We start from the raw sequence: 24270 nt of genomic DNA, 5'->3' as shown, positions 1-24270 counted from the left end.
CAATCTTATCCCTTCTACATTCAAACAGTGACACCAATAATGACCTTTTTCTGGTTGGTAAAAACAGCAAAGAAATCTTACAGTCAAGGCATGTAAATGTTTGATGAAGGCCAGAGAGAGCTGTGCGAGGCCCTGGGCAGGCACAAAGGCCACCTCTTGTCCCAGCCACGAGCACAGGCAGAAGGGCTACTCTGCCTGATGTGAGAGGCCCTTGGGGAAGGCTGAATCCATGTCCGTTCTCCCTGAACATGCCCATGCAGACATGCCGTGGTGAGGGCCGACTGGGGGAGCAAGGGGTGTGGGAGGTCCACAGTGAAGACCCTATCAAGGGCACCTGTCTCTCCTTGCTTCTCTCTCTTTCTCAGGAAAATAACTTTTTTTAAGCTACATTCGAATTTTCTCTATCCCAAGTTGTGATGGTAGAGCTCACCAAAATGAGACCGTGAACTGGATTCTGAGGACTCGAAGGACTGAATAGTCAGTGTTGAGAGCACTAGAAGTGGCCACCAGGCAAGTCACAGAGCAATGGCTCATTTTCAGTAAAGACACGAGACACCGAGAGACAGGGTTTCAGTCTTTGACCTCCCATAGCATAATCCCCATAGCCTAGATCTTGGCCACTAATGTATAATCTGCCAATTCTACTTTCAATATAGGAGAGTCAATGTTAATGTCAACATTGGACCATGTCTGAAAGCTGAGGCCCAGGACCCAAACTCAAAACCAAAAGCAGATAAATGGGGTTCCATCAAGCCCAAGAAGTGACAATGATTATGCTCTTCTTTTGCGCCACTCTCTGCTTCGTGTCACACTGTTTTTAAATCTTCCCCCATGAACGTCACCTCTATTTCCAGTGCTCTTCACCACAAAGTGTCCGTGTTCACTCGTACAATAAAATCACAGTTACAAACGAGTTATAACCTCACTCTTATAAAAGGACATTTAAGCCTCATTGCTTTTTACTCTTGGTTTAGGAAATAAATACCAAAAAACAATGGTGTTAGAAGGGTGGTGGTCAGCGTGCACTGTGGGAGGCTGCGCACCAGTGAGTCTGCCAAAGCCATTTTTCATGAGTCTCTTACTATTGCCATCTTAGGCTCAGAGAGCAAACAATTACAAAGGCCACAATTGGCTCCCCTTCAAAAACCTCACCTTCAACACCACACTCTGATTGGCCACTTCCCATAGCAAATCGGTGAGCTTAGAATCCCTCAGATTTGCATATCTGGGCACCTCATGATTGGTCCACAAAGCAACCAATCATAACCCACCTTTTGCTATCCTTCATTCAACCAATCACGGCCACCAGCATGTATATAACCACGATGCCTGGCCCACAGTAGCCAGACGACCAGGAAGACAACACAGACGACCAGGAAGAAGACGACAACCAGGAGAGCCTGAAGAGCTGAAACACCGCACAGTCTCCAGACAACCTGGGAGACCCTGAAGAGCTGTAACACTACATCGTCTCCGGACGAGCCTGAAGAGTTGTAACACTGCGTTGTCTCTGTGCTGTACCTTCCTGTCCACAATAAACAGATGACTCTGAAGACACAGTGTCGTCTCCGTGCTGTAACACTACGCCGCTTGTCCTGGCTCTCACTCCTTCACTCAGGAAACCTGTTCGACTGTCCCCCCGGGTCGGGACAGTGCACAGTCTATCCAGGTACCAGTAATGAGGGAGTATACAGTTTGAAGAGAATTTAAATACTAAAACGCACCTAAAGTCAGCTTCTATTTTGTCACCATAGACTGGCAATTCTAAGTTACATCTAAACCATGGCGTGATACAACTCCTCAGTGGGCAGATTGCTCCACACCCCCACCCCTGCCTTAAGTAAAGCACTGCTGAGGACTCCACCCACATGAGCCCCCCAGGGTCAGTGTTCAAACTGCACAGCGACATGAGTATGTGTGTGAAACGGGAGAGAAGGACTAGATGAACTATCTGCTCTGATGAAAAATGTCTCTCTCTGCACATCCCACGTGGTGGCCACTAGCCCTATGTGAATACTCAGCACCTCAAATGTGTCAAGGGAACTGTGGAAATTCACATTTAATTTGATTTAGTTATTTAAATAGTCATGCAGGGCTAGTGGCTACCATATTATTCAATGCAGATTTGCGATGTCTATTTTCGTATAAGCAAGATTACAGAGTAACTATACTCAAACCCTTGAAAACTATCACCTTTAAGTTTTAATCTCTCTTTTATTTTTTCCTTTGTGAATACTATTCACAGGCTGATGTTAGATGAAGGCGAGCGAGGATTAGCAGGTACCTGCACAAGAGGCGGCTTCCACCGTAGGTTTTTCAGGGGAGCAGGAGTAAAGTTGAAAGAACCCGTGGGGCGTTTCTTCAGCAGTAGCACAACTCCTGTGGGATTCTCTCTCAATTTTCTCACCAGATTTTTCAGCTGCCACCCCACCTTCAAAGAAAGCAAATGAGGGGGGAGGACTTGCTCATGAATAATGAAAACCCAAACCTATGAATTAATCTCAAGGAAAGCAGAATTGTAAGCGCTTAGGTGGATACAGGTAGGCAGATGCACATATGTTCATCTTAGCACTACTTAAACTAGTAGAAGATAGGATATTCATTATTGCCATCTTAGGCTCAGAGAGCAAACAATTACACGTTTTAAAAATGAATAAAATGGCTCTGATTTCACTGAAAGCTTTAAAGGGGAGGATGAAATTTCCAAACTCAAACTCACCACTGTTTGCCGATTAACTTGAATGACTTCATCCCCAGCATGAATCTTCTGAGATTTGTCTGCAGGAGACTACACAGAAACAGAGAAGCCTGTCTTAATTTTTAAACCCTTCTATTTCTTTCTGCTTTTATTTCTTCTTTCTTTCTTCTGTAGATGATTAACAACCACAATAAGATGTTTCCAGAAAAAAAATAAAACAACGTACTTTAGTCTCCTGGGACTACTCGTCCATGAGCCCTGACATAGAATACTATGTCATCTGTTTTCTAAGGGTCTGCTATGACCATGAGGAACAGCCGTTGGAATGGACAGGTTCATCTAACCTTTTGGGGAGAGTCTGGGTACACTACTGAAATCATTAGCTGATAAAAGCTAAAAAGTACCATATATATTCCTCTATCAAAATTAATTTTATGGTGACCAGCAGGTGGTGTAGTGGTTAAGGCACTGGACTCCCACGTGGCCCACCAAGGTTTGAGTCCTGGACCTAAAGGCTTGAAAACCACACCTGGCATCTGTGTGTGCATGCCCACAGACCCGAGGAAACACTGGAGGAGAAGGGACTGGAGCATAGCCATCCCCCCCAGGGGGCAATGTCTCACTTTCTCTCCAACCAACTCTCTCGGTCTTTCTCTGGAGAGTACACATGCCCTATAGAAAAAAGCTTAAAAATATATTTTGTTAAAACTGACCTAATATGTGAAGATCATCTCTGTACCTCTATCACCCCTTTTCCTTATTAAAAGTAAGTTTTATTTTTGCTTACTCGTTTTATACATTATCTCACTGCTATTAAAATAGGAAGTTGGTGACAACAGAAAATTATTTCTTTAAAGAAAATTAAGTTTTTCACTTTCAGATTAAATTCAACATGAATGAGTATTCAGTATCAAACAGTACACATTCTGTTTTCCCCAAACTGTATCTTGCTATTAATTAACAACAATAACAAATGCAGTGGGATATCATCTGTTTGTCAAGTATTTTGCTCATAGTGTTTTTGTTTATATGAACAATGGAAGACAAAAACAATAAACCTTTGATTTGAAATTCCAACTAAGTATTACTTAAGCCAGAGTATTTAATTCTGTAACTTATGTAACTGGCTGAATTTTCACATCATTTATGACTATATATATATATATATATATATTTGCTATAGGGTGCATGAGCTCGCCAGAAAGACAGAGAGAGACAGAGAGATAGAAAGCGAGAAATCACCCTCAGGGGGGATGGCCATGCCACAATCCTTTCTCCTCTCGGAATCTTGGGCATGCACGCACATGCACCCAGCATATGACTATATTTTTAAAGAAGAAAGTTGCCTCTTTGTATATCCAAGGAGGTGCAACAACTAACCTCAAAATACACATGAATGTTCTCACCTAACTGTTATCATAGGCTCCACAAGAAATGAGCAAGCAGCATTACACGGTTGGTACATTCCACTTGATTTACCAAGGTCTAATGCAGTGCACAGGTAACTGTGACAATTATTTTCGAAAATAACTAACCTACCACTGTAATAACCAATGGTGCTCACCTTACCACTACGACTTAGCACTTTAAATACCTCAGGGAAATGGTCTATACAGTCTCTTTCACTCCAAATTTTCTCTCTAAAAAAAATGAATTTATTGCTGCTCTTTTTTGCCCCGTGTCACATGTCTAATCCGTAGTTAAACCTACTTTGTAAATCTGATCCCAGTTAATACAGTCCAATTAATTTTCCCAGGCAAGGGACTTATTTAATGGAAGTTCCACTTTATAAAAGATGCCCCCAAGGCCAAAAGATCCCTGTTCATAGATGTGCAATCTTAAAAATCGAGTGCCAATGTCCTGAATTGACTTCCCTTCCTAAGAATCCTCGTGCATTCATTTCTCAAATGTCCTACCAACTGATTAAGAATTGCACTTGGCAGAACACGGGTAAAGAGAGCTTGGTACCAAAGTACTCCTCGGGGCAGTAGTTCTTGCCCATCTCTACCAAAGGTCGGCCTTCTGAAAATGAAGCCTCTGCTGGTTTGCTGCTGAAAGGTGCTGACCTGGAGGATAATGCATCCATTCTTCACAGCTAATCTACTTCCCACCTAATCTTAGGGGAGGAGGATAGGAATAGGATGGGGCTGTGTCAAGACTCCTGTAGAGGTCAAAAAGAAGTCAGATAGAGACACTCCAGATACTGGTGGCCTGACCTAGATTGACTCTTACTTCTCAGGTAACCTCCAAAACAAATGTGCTAGGGTCTGGAAGTGGCCTGCAAGCACAGCTTCAGCTTGGAGTCCAAGGCAGAGGACTAAAGAGACAACTCACTTGGAAATGAAGAGATGAGTTGTGCCCACTGCCACCCACCGCATTAAGCTTCCATGAAAACTTTCTGACTCCAAAGCCATCATATTTGTACATGGGAGCTGGAAGGCTGACCTGAAGATGGTGTTTTCTACTGCCATTCAAATATAAAAGATCCCTCGCTGAATGGAAAACACCCAGACCAGGCCCTTGGGAAGCAGCTTCTTTCCTACCTCCCCACCCTCACCTAGAAGGCTTAGTCCAATGTCTAGTACATTCCAGGTGCTTAGTAAATAGGAGTGAATGCCTGAAACATTTTCAAGTGGCGTGCCACATGGAATAAAACAAGTGTTCTTTTGTTTCTTCTTTAACGTGATGGTAATCCCCTCTCTCTGAGATGATGTCCACACAGTTCTACATGGGAGCTCTAATATAAAACCTAGCCAGGTAAACTCTGAGTTTATTATTCAGTGGTGTATGATTCTGATAGGAATTCAGGAGACCATATCATTAATAACATTTTTTCATTTCATTCACTTCAAAAGCAACTTTGTTTACTCTCTCATTCAACACTCAAAAAAAAAAAAAAAGAGTGGGGACCCAGGAAGAATAATGTTATTATCTTCTGGTAGTGATACTGCAGTGCTCCACACACATTTATCCAAGACTGAAAGTGCTTCCAGAAGACCAAATAAGAGTTAATTACCAAATTGCTTGAGTGCTAAACTTCAACTCTTTAAAAACCAAAATATCATTCATCATCCTTCTGAGTCCACTCGGACCCAAAGCAATGTACTGAGTGGTACACGCTCTCTTCATGGTTCAGCTGGAAAAAGATACGTCTCCAACCAGAATAAGGAATGAATCATATAATGAAATGGTGCATTTTTTTCTTAAAAGCCATACTCATTTTCAAAGCAGAGCTTCCTATGTGTTGTCATTGCCTATAAGGTGACACCGTATAAAAAATCCTAATGATTCTTAATGTCTTCCCACTGTAACTTAACAGAGAATGCTTAACACACTGCCATCTTCTACTCATTCGACAGCCAAAACCACACAATGTATTTATAATTCATTGATTGCCTTAAGCAATATAATTTTCCTTTGACAAAAATCAGGTGCTTTTAACAAACCCTCACCAAAGTTAATGCCATTTTCTTTTATCAAAGACCTAGTAACTAAAGCTCAAAATTAAAAACATATTTCCAACAAACAGAAAAGTAACAAAATGGCCCCTGCTTTTAGGAATTATTTCCTCCTGTCTTAGCTGATTAAATAGTCAATTAATTCTTCAGACACATGCTTCTTTCACACAGACTAAAATATTTTTAGCTTCAATATCAATGTCATTCCAAAGCTAACCATATCATAGTTTGCAAGAAAAAAAAAGTATTCAACTTTTCATAAGTTCAAAATGTTTGAGGGGTTAAAGAACAATCCTACATGTAGCAGAATTTCCAGAAGGAAGTACACAGTTTACAAAAGATCTTTATAGTAGAAACAGGACTTCTTTTACTATTCAAAGTTGGGAGGATAAAACTAGATTTCAATATTATGCCAAATATTATAAAATACAACAACTCTATAAAAAGATGTCATGCAAAAATCCCAAAATAGCTGCTTTGGAGACACATAAAAATTCCATTAAACAACAACAAATTCTATTTTCTACTTATGGCCACCAATCCCTGTTAGAGTGAGTCTCCACAACAAAGAGCTCATTGTTTTTGTATTTATAGCTTAACACTTCCAGGGTGCAAAAGGGATAATTAACACAAGGGTGGAGCAAAAACCGGGCAAGGTGTGTGAGTGAACAAGAGGAATAAAGGACGATTTAAATAATGAATTGACAACAGTTGGTGATAAGCAGTACTCTGTCAACAGAAATAAACAAGACAGGTACCCACCCACACGCACTACAGATGATAAAGCAGCTCCCGCACACTGAAATGAAACCCTGCGTCAAATTGGTTTAAACACACAGCAGCTCTTGCATTTAACGGACACACACTTACATTTTCTGTGGTTCCAGTAATCACGTGCAATCCATCATAGGTTGATTTGATGTACATGCCCTAGAGTGAGTCACAAAGATATTAACTCATTAATCCAACATTTAGAAGCATAGCCGCAAGTGAGACTTAAGCTTATAAAACATTAAAGACAGTCCCTTCAGAACAGTACTCATTTTTAAACCTCCTGAAATATCATGAAGCAAGATTCAAAGGGCAGTTAAGGGGAATTAAACAAATTGAAGTGCTAGTGAAAAAAAAAAGTCAGACATAGTATCCTTTTGATATTTTTATTTGTGTATCAAGCACATGAAGCTTTGCCACAACTCCAAGGATGTAGGCGTTTTCTCAGACCTGCTGAATAAGTAATGTATTTCAAACAAAAACTATTCTTTCCTGATCATCTCTTTGTCTAGGGACATTATATTCGGTTACCTTTGGTATCAGTAATAATGTAGGGTAACTTTTTAAGACCACTAATGATCCAGACCAGGATGTGCGAGTGAGAGTGTTAAACAACACCGCATACCCAGGTAAAAGGTACCCTTCCACTTAAGGGACCTATAGCAATAACTATGCTCCCTCCTGAGGTGAAATGCCATATCATTGAGGAAGTATTTCTGCAGTTCGATACACAAGGTATAATATTCTTTTAATATATTTTAATTTATTTTATACGTTCAATCACTATACATCGCTTAGCTTGAAAAGTGAATTTTCACATGAATATACTTTACACCATTAGATATTTTTATTAACTGTTATAAAATGGAAGAAGACAGCAAAAAGTAGACAGGGCAAAAAGCAGTCCTCACCCTGGTATCTATGTTGTTATAATATAGTCTCTCCTCGGAAATCATTTTGACCCTGGACTTGCCTCACCCAGTAATTTTTACCACTGAGGAATGAGAACCTCATAAATACCAACACCAACACCCTCAAGGTTCTCCCCATTCCACTCATCTCCTGTAGCTTTCATTTGCAGAGTATAAAGGCATCTTCCCTACCAACAGTCCTCCTCTTCCCAGGGTATTGCTTGTACAGTGTGACCATCTGACACGACAACTCCATTTCTGCCCACTCAAGGCATGTATCTGCTTCAACCCTTAATATAAACTCACCTCCCTTTTCAATTTTCTGCTATGATCCACCACTGACCCTGAAGCCAAGCAATATCAGTACGCGTATTTCACATACTCACTAAGAATGCAGGCTTGCCCACATTTGGGTGATTTCCATTTTCCTACCTATGCAGTGATGTCTCCACAGCCACCTACACACTAAGCACTTTCTCTCTCTTCCTCCTCCTCCTCATTATCAATACCAGCAACAGTAGCCCACAGCCACCAATTAATGCCCGTGTACCGTGCTCTCGGCATCTGGTGCCAAGCATCCATCATCTGAGTTAATACTTTCAACAGTCCTATGAGGAAACTAACACGTGAAGAGGTTAAGTCACTTGAAAGCCGCAGAATCTCTATGCTAATCAATGGGCCTCACAGTTTCTTCACTTAAACATGAGCAAATGAGTCCTGCAGGAGGCAAGCTAGGTACTGGGAGATGGCGTGGGTGTATCAGCGAGCCCTGTCATTATGCAGCTCAAACATTCCTTATGGAACATTTCTGAACGTGTTTTAAAAAGCCTTTCCTTCAACCAGCCTTTCCTCACATTCATCCTAAGTGCTAATGAAGACTCTCAGAGCAGATGTTGTTTTTGTACCCCAAGACCATTTTTCCTTTGTGTAAATGTTTTATATCTCCTTGCACTGCTAAGGCCTAAAAATAAAACTGTTGAGACAATCCTTCAAGATATGAGTACACAGCTCAGAAGGTATGTTTCTTTTTATACTTGGAAGGTATAAAACATATCAATAGCCTTCAAGACGGCAAATTCTTAACCACACAATGGAAGGCAGTCTAAGTTGATTCTTCTATTCAGAATTACTGTGAAAGCAAAGGAATTTTTTTAATTAGTAAATGACCTGTGTGCTATTGGAAAAATAAAACAAGTGTTCTTAGAATTCTTACCAGACCTTCCCCAGGTTTAACATTGGGTAAGTGAACTTCCTCCAGGCACGCGCACTGGCTCATAACAGGATCCGAGGTCGATCGGATTGTTTTGTCACAGATGCCATTCAAAACCTTGACCTAGAATTGGAGAGGCAAAGACTCAGGAAAGTTTGTTCATTAACAAAGTTTGCCTCAGGCTGATTTTTAAAGAAATACATTTCACCTATAATCTTTAGCTCTGGTTGGCAATCATTCCGGTAATTCTGCTCAATGAACACGTGGCCTTTGGACTCTGTATTTGCAATCTGTGGGAATGGTGCCACTCTTTCAGCTTTGTTCAGAAAAGGCAGATTTTATATTAACTCCTTTTGGATCACTGCAGAGTGCAAGCCAGGCAGAAATCACCCTTCCTCCCTTAGGGAGAATCTTCTATTCCTAGTCACGCTCATGTCTGTTTATTGATGGCTTACATTTAATGACAAGTTAATTTTATTTTGGTTTGAATCATTTTTTTAAACAGATTTTACTTTTTAAAACAGGTTTAAGTTTACAAAAAAAATAGGGGGGGCATACTCTGAGTTCCCATACACTGCTCGCTCCCCAGCCTCTACCCTCAGGTTCCCCTCTTATTAGCATCCTGTCCTAGTATGAGACGTGTGTTAAAATTGGTGAACCATTGTCAAGACATTATTGCTGACTAAGGTCCATATTTATTTAAGGGCTCCCTCTTTGTGGCTTATGTTCTACAGGTTTCGGCAAATGCCACATGACATGTATCCATGCTTACAGTGTCAGACAGAACTGTGCTGCCCAAAAAACTCACCCCCATCACGCATCCTGCCCTCCCTCATGTGAACCTCTGGAAACCACTGGTCTTTGTAGTATGTCTATAATTTTGCTTTTTCCAGAATGTCAAATAGTTGTAATTATACAGCATGTAGCCCTTTTCAGACTGGCTTACTTCAATTAACAATATGGATTTAAATTTCCTCCATATATTTTTATAACTTGATACCTCATTTCTTTTTTTAATGTTTGCTATAGGCCACACACTGGAGAGAGCCAAGAGAACGGGGGAGGGGGGGAGAAATTACCCCCCACCAGGTGGATGACCAAGTCACAGTCCCTTCTCTTCCATTCTCCTCTCAGGGTTTTAGGCATACACACACATGTCCAGTATGCTTTTTAAGCTGCCAGGTCCAAGACTCGAACCACACAGTTGGCCATGTGGGATCCAGCCACCTTAACCACCATCCATGTGGCTGGTCCTGATAGCTCATTTCTTTTATCCCTGAATAATATTGTTTTAAGGATGTACCACAAGTGTTTACCCTTTCATCTATTGAGGGATATCTTTCTTGCTTCCAACTTTTGACAATTATGAATAAATCTGCTACAAATATTCTGTGCAGATTTTTATGGACATGAGTCTTCAAACCCTTTGTAAATTACTAGGAGTACAGGTTGTATGGTTGGACTATATGGTAAGAATATGTTCAGTTTCGTAAGAAACTACCAAATTGTCCTCCAAACTGGTTATACCATTTGGCATTCCCACCAGCAATGAATGAGTTTCTGTTGCCCTACAATCTTATCAACACTTGGTGTTGTCAATTTGGGGATTTTAGCTACTCCAATAGATGTGTAGTGGTGTTTCACTGTTGTTTTAATTTGCAATGCCCAAATTATAAATGACATTGAACATCTTTTCATATGCTTTTCTGCCACTTGTATGTCTTTTTTGATGAGATATCTGTTCAGATCTTTTGTTTGCCTTTTCTTTTTTCTTTTCAGGTTTTTGAAATGGGTCACATTCACTCACCAGAGAGAGACAGGGAGCAGGAAAGTGAGAAAACACCACTCAGGGAGTATAGCCACACTGCAATCTCTTCTCCTCCACTCTCCTCCTGAGATTTTGGGCATGTGCACACACGCACACAGAGTGATTTTTCAGGCTCCTGGGGCCAGAACTCAAACTACAGTTGGTCATATGGGAATTCAGAGCCTTAACCTCTACACCACCTGCTAGCCCTCACTTTTTAATTGAGTTCTCTTTTTTTTTATTATTGCATTTTAAAAGTTCTTTTTGTATTTTGGATACAAGTCCTTTATCTCACATGTGCTTGGGAAATATAGTCTCCCATTTTGTAGCTTATCTTTTTATTCTAACAGCATATTTCAAAAGCAGCACTTTAAATGTTAATGATGTCTACATTATCAATTTTCTTTCATGGAATGTACTTTGGTATTATACCTAAAAACACTCATTGCCAAACCCATGGTCACCTAGATTTTTCTCCTGTCATCTTCTAGATGTTTTATAGTTTTGTATTTTACATTTAGGTCTATGACCCTTTCAGCAATTACCCATATGCTCTGAACGCAAACACCAACAAGGTAAAACTCCAAAGAGAAACAGGAGGATCCCTATTAAGTGGTCTCTGTGCAGAAGTCGCAGTGGTTACGTGTGGTATTTTTCCCAATCAGATTCATCTAACCTTTCAAAATTAAATAACCAGAGAAATCAGGAAATTCCAGAGTGATTTTTCTTTCCAAAGGGGAGAATCCAAGAAATGACACTTTTTACATTCCTCCAATTTGTTTAGCCTCCCTATTTATGGAAAATATATTTATAGCAGTTTCTTTGCTAAATTCCTCAACATCAGTAGGAGGAAGGCCTTATCAAAAGAGCACAGGCTGGCTAATGTCAAAAGGAGGAAGTGATGATGAATAGTCACAAAATGCTCTTGAAACAGTTGCTGTACATACCCCCCTCTATCACAACATTTCTGCCAAGAGGTTTTTTTGTTTTTTTTTTAATCAAGATGATCCCAAGTGAAATCTGCACGTCAGTTTAACCCTAATTAGCAGGCAAGCTAGCAATTTATGCATAACTGTACCCTCATACAATGTACAGAAAAAAAATTAAATAAACAAAACAGAGACCCCAATAAAGCTAATTTAAGCACAGGAATTTTCTCAGTAGTTGGCCTTGCTAAATAGCTTTTGTTCATCTAAATTAATAGACTCGATTCCAAAAGCCAATATTTTAGAGTATATTCTGAAATAATCAGCCACAGTGCCTTTATTTTAATTAATGTGACTCCCACTGCTTTCACAAAAGGAATGTGTCAATAGTTTTCAGAACATGTACTTACTACAGTTAACACTTTATCCTCCATTTCTGCTACAAGGCAATCCTAAAAAAGGAAAAGAAAATAAAAATTAAGTATAAAAGCTAAAAACTTTCCAAAACCGTTGTCTTAACTTCTAGATGTTTCCTAGAGCCCAAGACAATCCCTGACACACACCTCCCCTACTCAATCCCTCCACCTTTCCAGTCCTCTAAGACCTGGACCTACGGAAAGGAAAGAGAGTGGCAATGGAGATGACATTCGTCTTTTTTAAGGCCATTAGGTTGGATAATGACCCAAGGAGCTTATTATCCAAGGAGCCTATTTGACTGCTTAATTTGAAAACCTACCAATATCATTGAACTGAAATCTACCTTCTGTCCAGAAAGTAGTTAATCAGAAGTCCAAGTCCAAAAGTCCTAACAGCTCCCAGCGTGACCCCACGCTCAGCTAGCAGTGGGCCAGCATGCCAGTCATCTTCAGCGTTGGCCTGCCTATAAGAATAGCTTTCAAATAAGGGCTTGAGTAAACTCAGCCACAAAAGTTTATTTTAAGTACCACTGAGATTAAATCAGATATTTCAGTCCTTGATAGATGAAAAAGGTTCAACAAAACATTCATTAACACACTGCCAAAAAGTGGTCTTGAGGTATGCTATTGATGACATTAAATAAAGGGCTGGAATGCAAAGCATTATTTACTCAGCTTCAGAACAAAAGGCTGAGAACACTGTATGAACCCAGTTGACTGATTATAGGAATCACCATTGCCCTGTGGAAAAGTCACCAAAGTAAAACTGCCAACGTGAAACTTTCACATTAACCTTCTAGAACTTCTACAGCCCAGGATTTCAACCTTCGCCACAGGGTACTTGGCCAAAGGAAAGACAGAGAAACTGGATTCTTTAGTCTATCCAACACCATCAAGTATAAGACCAAACTAGGGCAGTCTTAAGGATAATGCTAATTATTTATGTACATGAAGAGTATCAATCAATATTGTTGAAATAATCAACAAATATTTTCACTTAAATCAAAATGTCTTTTTTTTTTTTTAGAGAGATTTTTTGCTATAGGGTACGTGCACTTGCTGGAGAGACAGAGAGACATAAAGCAAGAAATCACTCCCTGCGAGGAAGGCCAGGCCACAATCCCTTTTCCCTCATTCTTCTCTCAGGATTTTGGGCATGCACAGACACGTGCCAGGCATGAGTTAAGCCTCCAGGTCCAGGACTCATACTGCAGTCGACTATGTGGGAGTCCAGCAATGTAACCATTACGCCATCTGCTGGTCCTCAAAATGTCATTTTTGCCACTACCAGTGGGGGAGGGGATCGCTACCCATTTCTAGCCTATGTGATTTAATAATCACACTTCCATTGTCTCCTTAAGCATCTTTTTATTTTCTCTACTAGATAAAAATGTGGGAAACAAAATTACTACCCTATGGCTTCCAAAATTTAATTTGATGGAGGGGTGGGGGGGCAGGGGGTGGGGAAGCAGTCTAAAAAGAAAACACCTTTTAAAAAAATATTAAACTGTATTTTCACACATGTGAATGTGATTAAAAACTCAAACTACAGGAGCAACTTTTTAAAACAGGAAAAATTACAGCTCAAAAATGTGCTTTTCCACCTGTCTCTTATGGATGTAACTAAATCATCAACTACCACTGGGCTCATGCCTATTAATACTGTCTGACAGCGTTATTAAGTAAATACATTTGGAAAAACAGTACGCTCTGCTGGTGTGTGCCAGAACTGTAACTAACAGTCTAGGTCTAAGATCCCTCATCCAAGTCTCAAGACGACGTAAGCGCAGTCATCCTTTAGAGCAACACGCCAATGCCGAGGGCTCCTCTCAACACAGCAGAGCCCAAGACTCAAAAAAGAACCTGGGCTAGGAACCATCTGACTTCATGGATCCCCAAACTTGATTCTTTGAGGATCCAAAAAACAAGGGTTCTTCTTGTGGTGACTGGGCCAATGGGCACGAGGTGGTCTCCCGCCTCCCAAACAGTGGAAGTAGGCATGTGAAAGGGCTCAGGTTCTGCCCTCCGCCACATGAATGCGGGTCCCCACACCCATTCCTCCTGAGAGGAAGCAGCTGCAGGCGTGACTTCACATTTCTGGCATGAAGGCAATGGAAAGGAAAACGAGGTGCTGGAGTCAATCACCCCCATGACTCAGACAGTGAGGCCGAGCTCTGGACAGTCCTGCTGGCCCAGCAGGCCCAGCACAGACTGGCTGGCGGAGACCAACCCAGGTAGCCATCAGCACAGCCTCTCCTTACTCTACCTTCTTACAAGCCAAGGAGCCATGGACAATGTGTCTAACCTTTCATTGTTCTGTTTCCACTTATAGGCCTACCTCAGACTGTTGGGAATTCGATGTGGTAACATATGCCAAGTGCACAGTGCACCCAGAGACATAATTTGCGCCCAGTCACTGACCTCACCGCCTTCTCTGCTTCTGTGGCTCTCTTTCTCTCCTTTCAGTTCTCTTAGGCCTTTACTGCTCATTTTCCCATTTCTTCCCAGACTGGAATCCAGCACCTACCACTGTCATTTCATCTCTCTTATCATCACTGTTTCAGTTTTCATGCCAACACAGTAAGAAGTAAATCGACTAGAAACATACGTCACAATTCCTTCCCACTCTGGCTTCCTTCATCTGAAAGGATAACCTCAAATTTCGAATGTTCTCAATAAAAAAGTAATGATAAATGCTAATTACCCTGAGTGCATCATTACGGGTTGTATTCATGTATTAAAAAAAAATCACACTGTGCTCCATAAATATATACAATTAGTTAGGTGTCAACAAAAAAGTTTTTAAAAATACAATCACCTCAAAATTGTACAGGATGGCACAAGTGGAAAGGCTTGATCTGAACATGCCAGGTGTGTCCACAGGCATGCCCACAATTCTGGCAGGCTGGACAGTAGGAGGAGGGTCATAGATGGCAAGACCCTGTTGGGAATCGCCATCTCCCCTCTTTCTCTCTCATGAAATAGTAGACAAGTAAACTTGCCCCCCAGAAAGTAAGGTTTTAAAAAATAAATAAATGGTCGGGAAGATCTACCCTTGTACTAAGTAGTGGCCTATAGTCAAAGCCGTGAGTGTGTGCGTGTGTGTGTGTCTGTGCATGTTGGTTTCATAATATTTTCAGTCTTGCTATATCACCTCTACTTGCCTCAGCCTCTGAACAGCTTGGACTACAGGCACATGTCACCCTGCCAAGCCCTTTTTGTTCCCTTTTAGGGTGAACTAGGAATACAGCTGAAATATTCTTAAAAGATGTATGTGGTTTCCTCATAGGGGAAAATAAAAAGTAGTATCTTTCTGTGACTCTTAAGACTTGGAAATTATTATTGGAAGTAAGCTGCAGAGAAAGTGACAAGAAAGAGGAGAAGAAAATGGCAATATATTTTAAAAAGCAAAGGAGAGAAAGAGACAGGCAAATGTCTTCTTCACAACTGGGGACACAAAAGGCACAGGAGCAAGGTGAACACGCTCTTTGTCACTTGGAACAAAGGGGTACAATTTTTGTTCCTTCAATTCCCCAGTTGAAACGACTGAATGGAAAAGACAGGCTTCTGCTAGAGTCAGCCGATCTTCCATTGAGAAGTAAGAGAGAGTACAGGTCCCAGCACACTCGGTCTTGTGCCATCACGCTGTACACTGCAAATGACACCCAACTCATCCGTCAAGGCTGGTATGTCTAATTTGCATGTCTGTGTGAGCACATGCACACGAATATCTCCACTTGCTGGAGTACCTGGGTCCTCCAGTTACTACAGAAAATACACATTCATCAAGAGTCAAACAATTTTTTAATCTAAGTTCAGAAATGATATTCCTATTGTCATTTATATGAGTCTCAATCCTTACAGATTGTTAGATTTATAATAAACTCAAAAACATACAAAAATAAGAGCACCAGATACATTTACTTCCCCTCCTTAAACTATCAAATTTGGTCCCAGAAAACTAGTACAAGGCAAGACGTTTCTATTTCCTACAACAGGCTACTATTTCTTGAGTGGGCACTATGCTTTTTACATATTCTCTCTCTTACTATTCATAATCATCTTTTGAGGTAGACATAAGTTTTTTTTAATTTATATTACTGGGTTGTTGGAAGAGTCATGATCCAGTTTTGCATAGAAAAAGTAAGTCGTGACTTTTTCAACAACCCAAGATTTCTCTATCTAATTTACATGGATACATGAATGAGGTCATACACAATGAATTTTTTGTGGTAAGTTACAGACTGATTGACATAAAACTTCTTAACAGTACCCAGGCTCTGTCTAATGAACCCTGATTGAAACCAACATGTATCATTTCCAACCCGGAACATCCGTCAATGTGGGAAGTGCTAAGGTTCTGTGTTTTTCTGCCTTAGCAAGAAATAATGTGGGACACTGGCTATTCTGTCAGATGACATCCGATCTGAAGAGAATGGAGCAGATCACCAGCTGACCCACTTGGGTATAAACAATCATAGAATAAATTGCTTGATTGCTCTCAGCAAGAAATAACTGCCAAGGTTTGGGAGTTGCTGTTACTGCTTCATAATCTAGTATATTCTGATTGGTAAATCCAACAACCAGATGTCAGAATGAAAAGAAAATTAAGAAGCAGATGTAATTTAATACTCAGAACTAATATTACTCTGAAATTTAATTACTCCAGAATTTCTATTAAGGAACCAGCAGGTGGCGTGGCGGTTAAGGGCACTGGACTTCCACATGGCTGACCGCAGATCAGTCCCAGACCTGGCAGTCTGCTTTCTCACGTTCTCTCTCTCTCTCTCTCTCTCTCTCTCTCTCTCGCTCACTCGCTCTGTCCCTCTCTGGTCAAACATAAATAAATAAAGATAAATAATTTAATAAAGATTTTTTTTTAAAAAGAATTTCTATTTAAAAAAAAGAGAAAAGTACTCTAACATTGTAGAGGAAGTACAGGACTAGTAGCACAATTATTTTTAAACAAACAAACAAACAAAGGTGATCTTTTATTTAAAGGCCACCAGTCATCATCTGTTTCCAAATCTGATCAGAAAAAAAAAATTAAAAAGAAGAAGAGTGTGAGAATGGTACTTCATACCCACAAGGAAAACACTGTTTAAGTTCTACATCAGAGAGAGTAGCGAGTCAGAGACAGAAACAGAAAGATGGCCACCCCCATCAGGGTTTTCACTCTGTGCCATCCCACTCCCAGCTGACCCAGATTATGGGCACACACGCACACAGCGGGAGACCCTGGGACAGGAATGCAGGACTTCCCCACATGGATCCAACTGCATTGTCACTGCACCACCACTTGGCTCTTGGAAATTCTTTCAAAAGCAGGAAAAGGGTAAAGGGAGAAAACAAAATTTTAGAAAGCAACGATTGTATTCTACTGACCTTCTGGACTGTAGTGGTCAGGTCCAAGCAAAGCTGAATGATTTTATTCTTTATCACTGAGAAATCAGTGATGCCAGTAAATGGAGCTCTGGAAAGTAAAAACTTCTCTTAGAGAAAAAGGTCCAGGAATCTACTGGGATCTCACACTTCTGTGGACAAGCACAGCTACACCATAGGCTAGCTGATCTTATTACTTATAGAACTGTTTCCTCTCAGGTAACACACAAAATGGGAAGCTGAACAGAAAAGAGACACAAGTGCTGGATAAAAACACATTTAAAAATGAGCTGAGAACATTCTGAACTATCTTTGGTCCAGAATGCTGTCCATTTCTAGAAACTATTTCTTGATTAAATAAACTTTAAAAATAAATAAATAAATAAATAAGGAAGACTTGGTTTCACTGTGCCCTGACCCTCCTGCCTCAGCCTTCCAGGTCACTGGGACTGTAGATGCACACCACTGCAACGTCTATAGGTGGGAGTGGGAATCAAACCTAAACTTCCATATGGCACCAGCCTGCAAGAGCACAGCGTCTTAGTGCGGTGGACCACAGTGGCTGGGCTCCAGACTTTATCAGATTTTAAAAAAGAAAAAAGAAAAAGGAAACTTAAGACTCCATGTCCCTTCAGAAGTCACCCGCATACCAATCAAATAATCAATAATGTGCCATCTCTGTAAAACACAACCTTTATCATAAGTTCCCTCCTTTCTAAACTGAAGGTAATCTGTTCTTGCTACTGACTTTTCAAGCAACTTCAAAAGGAACCCTAAAATCTACCACTGATCCAGGCTCCCAGACTTCTAATAAAAATGACACAGACGGGACAATGGTGCATTTCCCCAAGACGGAGTCCAAGCTGCTATGCATCTCAGGCCCTACTCATGTATCACATAAAAGGCACGGTCACAACTTACCGGTCCAGCCAAGCCAGCAAGGCCTTGGCAGCACCAATGAGCTCCACCACAGAAGTCAGGAACTCATTGTGAGGCTTGCGGGAGGTGCTCCCATCATACGCTGGACTTTTCCGCCGGCTACCGATGTAGTTCTGTAAATTGTGGGAAGACGCTCGCAATTTCAGAACCAAGTTCTTCATGTTATCCGTTTCAAGACCATAATTCTGTGGAACATAACATCGAAGGGAAAAATTTTAAATAATCAATGATATCTAAACTTTCCTAATAACCAAATGTGCAATAAGTAACTTGAATGACTTATTCAAGCAACTTTAAAAACCCTGCCTGATCTACCCACAGCCCCCTTACCCACTCTCCTGGGTTGGCCTTCCCTCTGCTCCTATCTCAGTCTGCTTCTATCTCAGAAATTTTGTTCTTCCAAGTCCCTCTTCCTGAAATGCTATTCCCACAGATCTTGGCAGGAGCAGCTCATCCTTGTCTCTCAGGTCCTGGCCCAAATGTCCTTTCCTTTTTGAGGCTTCCCTGACCCCCCAAATCTAGAGGAGACTTTCTTTAGCTTGGCCCTACCAACATTTGGGGTTGGGATTCTTCATTGTGGAGGTGGGGTTCCTGTGTATTGCAGGATGTTTAGCAGCACCCCTGGCCTCTACCCATAGATGTCAGTAGCACTCCAGCCCCAGTGTGGCAACCAAAAATCTGCCCAGCATGAGCATGTGTCCCCTGGGTGCAGAATCAGGTTCTCAAGCCACCATGGCACCTCATCCACTTCTGGTCCTCTCCGAACCACTGTGTCTCTGGGATCTCCTCCACTGAGGCAAGGTCTACGAGGGTCCACTCATCACTGTATTTACAGCACAGAGGACAACAACATTGTCACTGAATGAATGAATTTTCATCAGCTGAGACGCATAAACAGAACAGCACTAACTGTTAATTCTCCTGAAATGTAATTCCCCTCTCTTGAGATTCTAACCTATGTTCTTTAGTAACACTGTTCAACTTCCTTAGGTGCTCAAGAGATTCAATCTCATATGGCAACACAGCCCTAGACTCCCTTTCAGATAAAGTGCCAACCCCAAGAAACAACACGTGAATCGGAGATAACTTTGAAGGCAAGGCACAGATTTCTCTATTCAATTGCATGTACATATCTCAAATATTGGGTCATCGGAAAAGTCATGGTACATTTTTGCATAGAAAAATGGAAAAATACATTATAAACTTTCTGACCCAATAGGTAATAGTTTTATCATCCTAACAAAAAGTAAAGTGGTTTCTGGAGACATATTACATTCTCAATAGCATCCCAAAGCAAAAATCTGACACCATTTTTAAAGGGAAAATGATATTATGGCTAACATTATTGAACACTCTCCTTATGCCAGGAACCAGAGTAAGTATTTGATAGGTATGAAACAGGCCTTGAGGGCCAGAATGTTATTATCTCTATTTTACGGATGAGGTAACTGAGTCACAGAAACAGTGAACAGTCTCCAGTGTTATGCTACTAATCAGCGTATGTTGAAAATTCTACCAAGGCAATCAACATCCAGTCACAAGCTTTCTTAAGTCTCTTTCTTTTACCAAAAAGACAGAGAAAACTAGCACCTCCAAGAGAGTCTCATGCCTCAGTCCCACGCCCCAGCTTTCTCAGTCAGCCAAGCTCATGGCACACACGTGTGCCTGGCATGCACAAGTCAACCAGGAGATTGAACTCAACCTTTCATATGACTTCCACCATTGTAGAGTGCATGGCAAGGCCCAGGCACAAGCTTTGGATCACTGTGCTGCACAACCCCTTTCCACCCACCCTGCCTGAGAATGAGCCAAGCGATAAAGCAGAAAATAGGATGGACATTGCAAAAGAATAAGAAAAAACAGCCATGATTCTGGCTCAAGCAAAAACTAACAAATTGCTTTAACTCCCCGAAATTCTTTCTTGATCTGTCCCATCTCCTCTGAATGCTAAAAGCTTTTTTGAACTGGCTTTAGCCAGCCAGGATGTGTGGGCCAAAAAAAATGTAAGACATGCTTCAGAATCAACATATAGTTGCTGAAACATAAAATACACACTGTGAGGGTAGCAGATGGTGTGTGGCTATTACATCACTGGACTCCCACATGGCCAACCACAGTTGGAGTCCCAGACCCAGTGGCTTAAAAATCATGCTAGGCAGGTATGTGTGCATGCCCAAGATCCAGGGAGGAGCACGAAAGAGAAGGGATTGTGGTGCTGCCAAAAAATTTTAATTGTTTTCATTAAAATCATGGCCTTTTGTTGTTGTCTTAACTCACCATGTTTATCTTGCACACACACAAAAATAAAGGGGGGGTTTTGCGATCCTCTGATTGGATTTAAAAAAGGATTTTAGAGGCTTTTTGCCTTAGGGCGTGTGTGCTTGCTAGAGAGAGAGAGAGGTGGAGACAGGGAAAGTGAGAAATCACTCCTCTTGCCCCCAGGGGAGATGGCCATGCCTCACTCCCTTCTCCACCAGTATCTTCTTGAGATTTTGGGCATGCACACATACTTGCCTGGCATGATTTTCAAGCACCCAGGTCCGGTACTCAAATTTAACAGCTGACCATGTGGGACTCAGCACTTTAACCTCCATGCCACCTGCTGGCCCTTAAATACAACTTTTAATTGATATAGAATAATTGTGCATATTTGTGGGGTACAGTGTGATATATTTTAATATATGTATATGATGTCTAATGATCAAACCAAGGCAAAAAATAATCAACATCTCAAAATGTTTTCCTTACACTTTGTGTTGTGAAAATTCAAAACCCTTGTTTCTAGCCTTTTTTGAAATATACATTTAATTGTTATTAACTGTAGTTACCTCAAACTCATTCCCTCTAGACTCTGGAAGCCAGCTTTCTCTTATTTCTCCTCCTCCCCTCCCATCCTCTGGTGTCCCTCATCCCACTTTCCCACTTCTATGTGAACAAAGCTTTCAGCTTCCACAAATGAACGAGATCACGCACTCATTGTCTTTCAGTGCCTGGCTTATTTCACTTCGTATAATTTCCACCAAAAACTCATCTATGTCTCTTCAAATGACAGGATTTCACCCTTTCTTATGACTGAAGAGTATTCATCATGGCTTTTTAAATACAAAGAATCAAAGACTCACCACTGAGTAGATAAAGAGCCCATGTGGCTGCCCGTTTTGAAGGACTTGGAGTTATGATTAAAGGGAAATGCCCCTTCATTCAGTCAATTACTCGACCTGCCAACTTACATCAAGAGTTTTGGACAAAGAGCAGGAAAGTCAGCTTTCTATAGTCACTGTCACCATAGATTATTTGGAACTTTTATTACTCTACACACATTTACTTCTTGAACTCAAAGAGGATTAAATACACTTTATTGTTACAAGAAATGCTCAACTTCAATCATTTGCAAACCCACCATCATTTAATATTAAAAGAAAAGGGGAAGGTACCTTCTTATAACTGATTCTCTTTATTTACTGCTTTACCTGATTTGATTCCTTTTTTTTTTTTCCAAAATAAATCATGGAGCAGGAAAAAGGGACAGAAGTAGTTAATGAGTATACTTCTTTTAAAATAAAAGGAAAGAGGAAGGAAAGTTCCTTCCCTGTTGATCCCATTCCACAATAAAGAGAGAAAGAGAAATTGAGTATATTTACTCAAAAGAGCCTCTACTGTAGAAACATAATCCGGAAAGGATTATCGATTAAGTACCCCAAATGGTAGATGAAAATGAATAATTTCCCAAACCAGACTTAATTATTTTCACTTTTCTTCCCCCTGAAAACTGCCTCCCTCCGAAAGTGGTTTAAGATTAAATCATCCAGAAGATACAAGCCAAGGAACAAATGAGTCTCTGAGAATCTCTGTGCACAGAAAAGCCCTTCCGCTGAGATCTTTCATGAAGGGTTAGCCGTAAGTGATCATTTCCTGATCTGGTTAAAGAACCATACACTAGACCAGAAAAAAGACAGAGACAAGATTCTCAGTCGTCTGGTGCCTTATAATTACACACATTTTTGCTAAGAATAAATCTTACATAACTTTCTATTTCTCTTCTCCATTCCTATAAGTTCTGTTCATGAACTAACATACAAAATCATATAAGAGGTATCTTTGCAATCAAATAAGAGGTATCAACATACAAGAGGTGTCAAAGACAAAATCAAAACCATCTTACTGACTTGAGCAAATTAAATTACAACCTAAGAAATATACTTCGTAGTTCTCCTAAAAGCATTTTAAAAGCTCATAGCAAGAACAAGTTAAATAAAAATCACTAGCAAAGATTCCTCTTTCTTACAATTTATCCCTGTCAAAAAATTTAAGAAAATATAACTTTTTTTAGAGGTTTTTACCTGAGGGCATGTGTATTCATGAGAGAGAGAGAGAGACAATGAGAAAGAAAGTGAGAAATCACCCCCGAGGATGGGGTATGGCCACATCACAATCCTTTCTCCTCCATTCTCCTCCTGGGATCTTGGGCAAGTGCATACACACATGCCTGGCTTGAGTTTCAAGTCACCAAGGTCCAGGACTTGAGCCTCAGTCAGCCATATGAGAGCCCAAGGACATAACTGGTACACTATCTGCTGGCCCCAGAAAGACAACATTTTTAATGATGTGCCAAGGAAACACAATGAACAAGTGATCGCAGGGGAATACCAGAGTGCATAAGCACACTGGGCAAGCAGATTCCCTAAAGGTATTTCATTTAACCACAGGTTTAGGTAGCATCAATTAATACATGTATGGATTCCAGCTTTGTTTATTTCTCAGCCTGCTTCAACCTTAAAAACACAGCTGTCCTTGCCTTGGTCTTCAGGAAACTAGAGCCTTATAAATTTGGCAAAGAACAAAGGTTACATTTATACTTTGTTACCCTCAACCACATCCTTTCAACCAGAGCTGTCCAACAGAACTTTCTACAGTATAGTATTGTGGATTATTACTGCTACCAGCTACATGCAGCTTCTGAACCCTTGAAATGTAGCTAGTGCAACCAAGGAAGGAACCAAATTTTCTTTTAACTTTTATTTAGTTACATACGGCTAATAGCAATGCTACCAGGAAGCACATCTCTAGAATCTGTCCCAGACACCTCTGCCCCAGATAAAGAAAGAAAAGTTGAGTGCAGATTCTGTCAGTCTAGGAAGTGGTCCTGGTTCCGGCTCATAGCACAAGTCATCTTCCAAAGCTGCTCCTGCCTGCAAGTTCAATGCCCATGAAGGGCACCTTCTCTCCTTGCTTAGACAATGACCAGCTATTTGCAAATCCTTGCTCCTCAGTTTCGGAGTCTTAATCAATAGCCGTTCCCTACTTCTGATCCCTATCCATTCTCTGTGCCCTTCATTCTGCTCCCAAACTTTCCAGTGGTTTTGTTTTCTCCTCCCCCCTTTCTCACTTCTACTCATTTCCTGTCCATCATAAAATCAACATCCACTAAACTAGATTTACATAAAAACCTCTTTTATAACACCAGGGCCAACTGCAATTACACATTAACTGTCCGGAGAACAGACTGTTCAAAGCAAAAAGTTATCACCAATGCACACATCCAAAGATCTACGTGGTGTAAATACACTAAACAAGTAGTATTTATTAGTACATGCTTTGCAAAAAGGAATATGTTGAAGAGGAGATTATATCAAGACTAAAGGTATTTTAGTAAAACTCTACAAAACCTTCCTGAGCCCTGAAAAGGCACATTCACTTGCCAGAGCCTCACGCGACCCCACCCCCACACCACCCCCAAGGGCCCATCCACTGC

At 40.8% G+C, this 24270-nt stretch overlaps 1 protein-coding gene across 3 annotated transcripts in view; it reads right to left on the bottom strand.

The window, feature by feature from the left end:
* CNKSR3 (CNKSR family member 3) overlaps nt 1–24270 on the bottom strand; it is a 101235-nt gene that overhangs the window by 13005 nt on the left and 63960 nt on the right. For all 3 annotated transcript variants that reach the window (XM_006139986.3, XM_027769822.1, XM_027769816.1), the window contains exons 3-9: nt 18501–18703; nt 17583–17670; nt 12192–12233; nt 9052–9171; nt 7027–7086; nt 2720–2788; nt 2285–2431 (exon numbers count right to left, since the gene is read on the bottom strand). In XM_006139986.3, coding sequence (XP_006140048.1) covers nt 2285–2431; nt 2720–2788; nt 7027–7086; nt 9052–9171; nt 12192–12233; nt 17583–17670; nt 18501–18703 — 729 coding nt within the window. The remainder of the gene's footprint in view (nt 1–2284; nt 2432–2719; nt 2789–7026; nt 7087–9051; nt 9172–12191; nt 12234–17582; nt 17671–18500; nt 18704–24270) is intronic.

Source organism: Tupaia chinensis, unplaced genomic scaffold, assembly GCF_000334495.1.
Source record: "Tupaia chinensis unplaced genomic scaffold, TupChi_1.0 Scaffold000014_1, whole genome shotgun sequence".
Classification (NCBI taxonomy): domain Eukaryota; kingdom Metazoa; phylum Chordata; class Mammalia; order Scandentia; family Tupaiidae; genus Tupaia; species Tupaia belangeri.
This window is presented reverse-complemented; position numbering and strand designations above follow the sequence as displayed.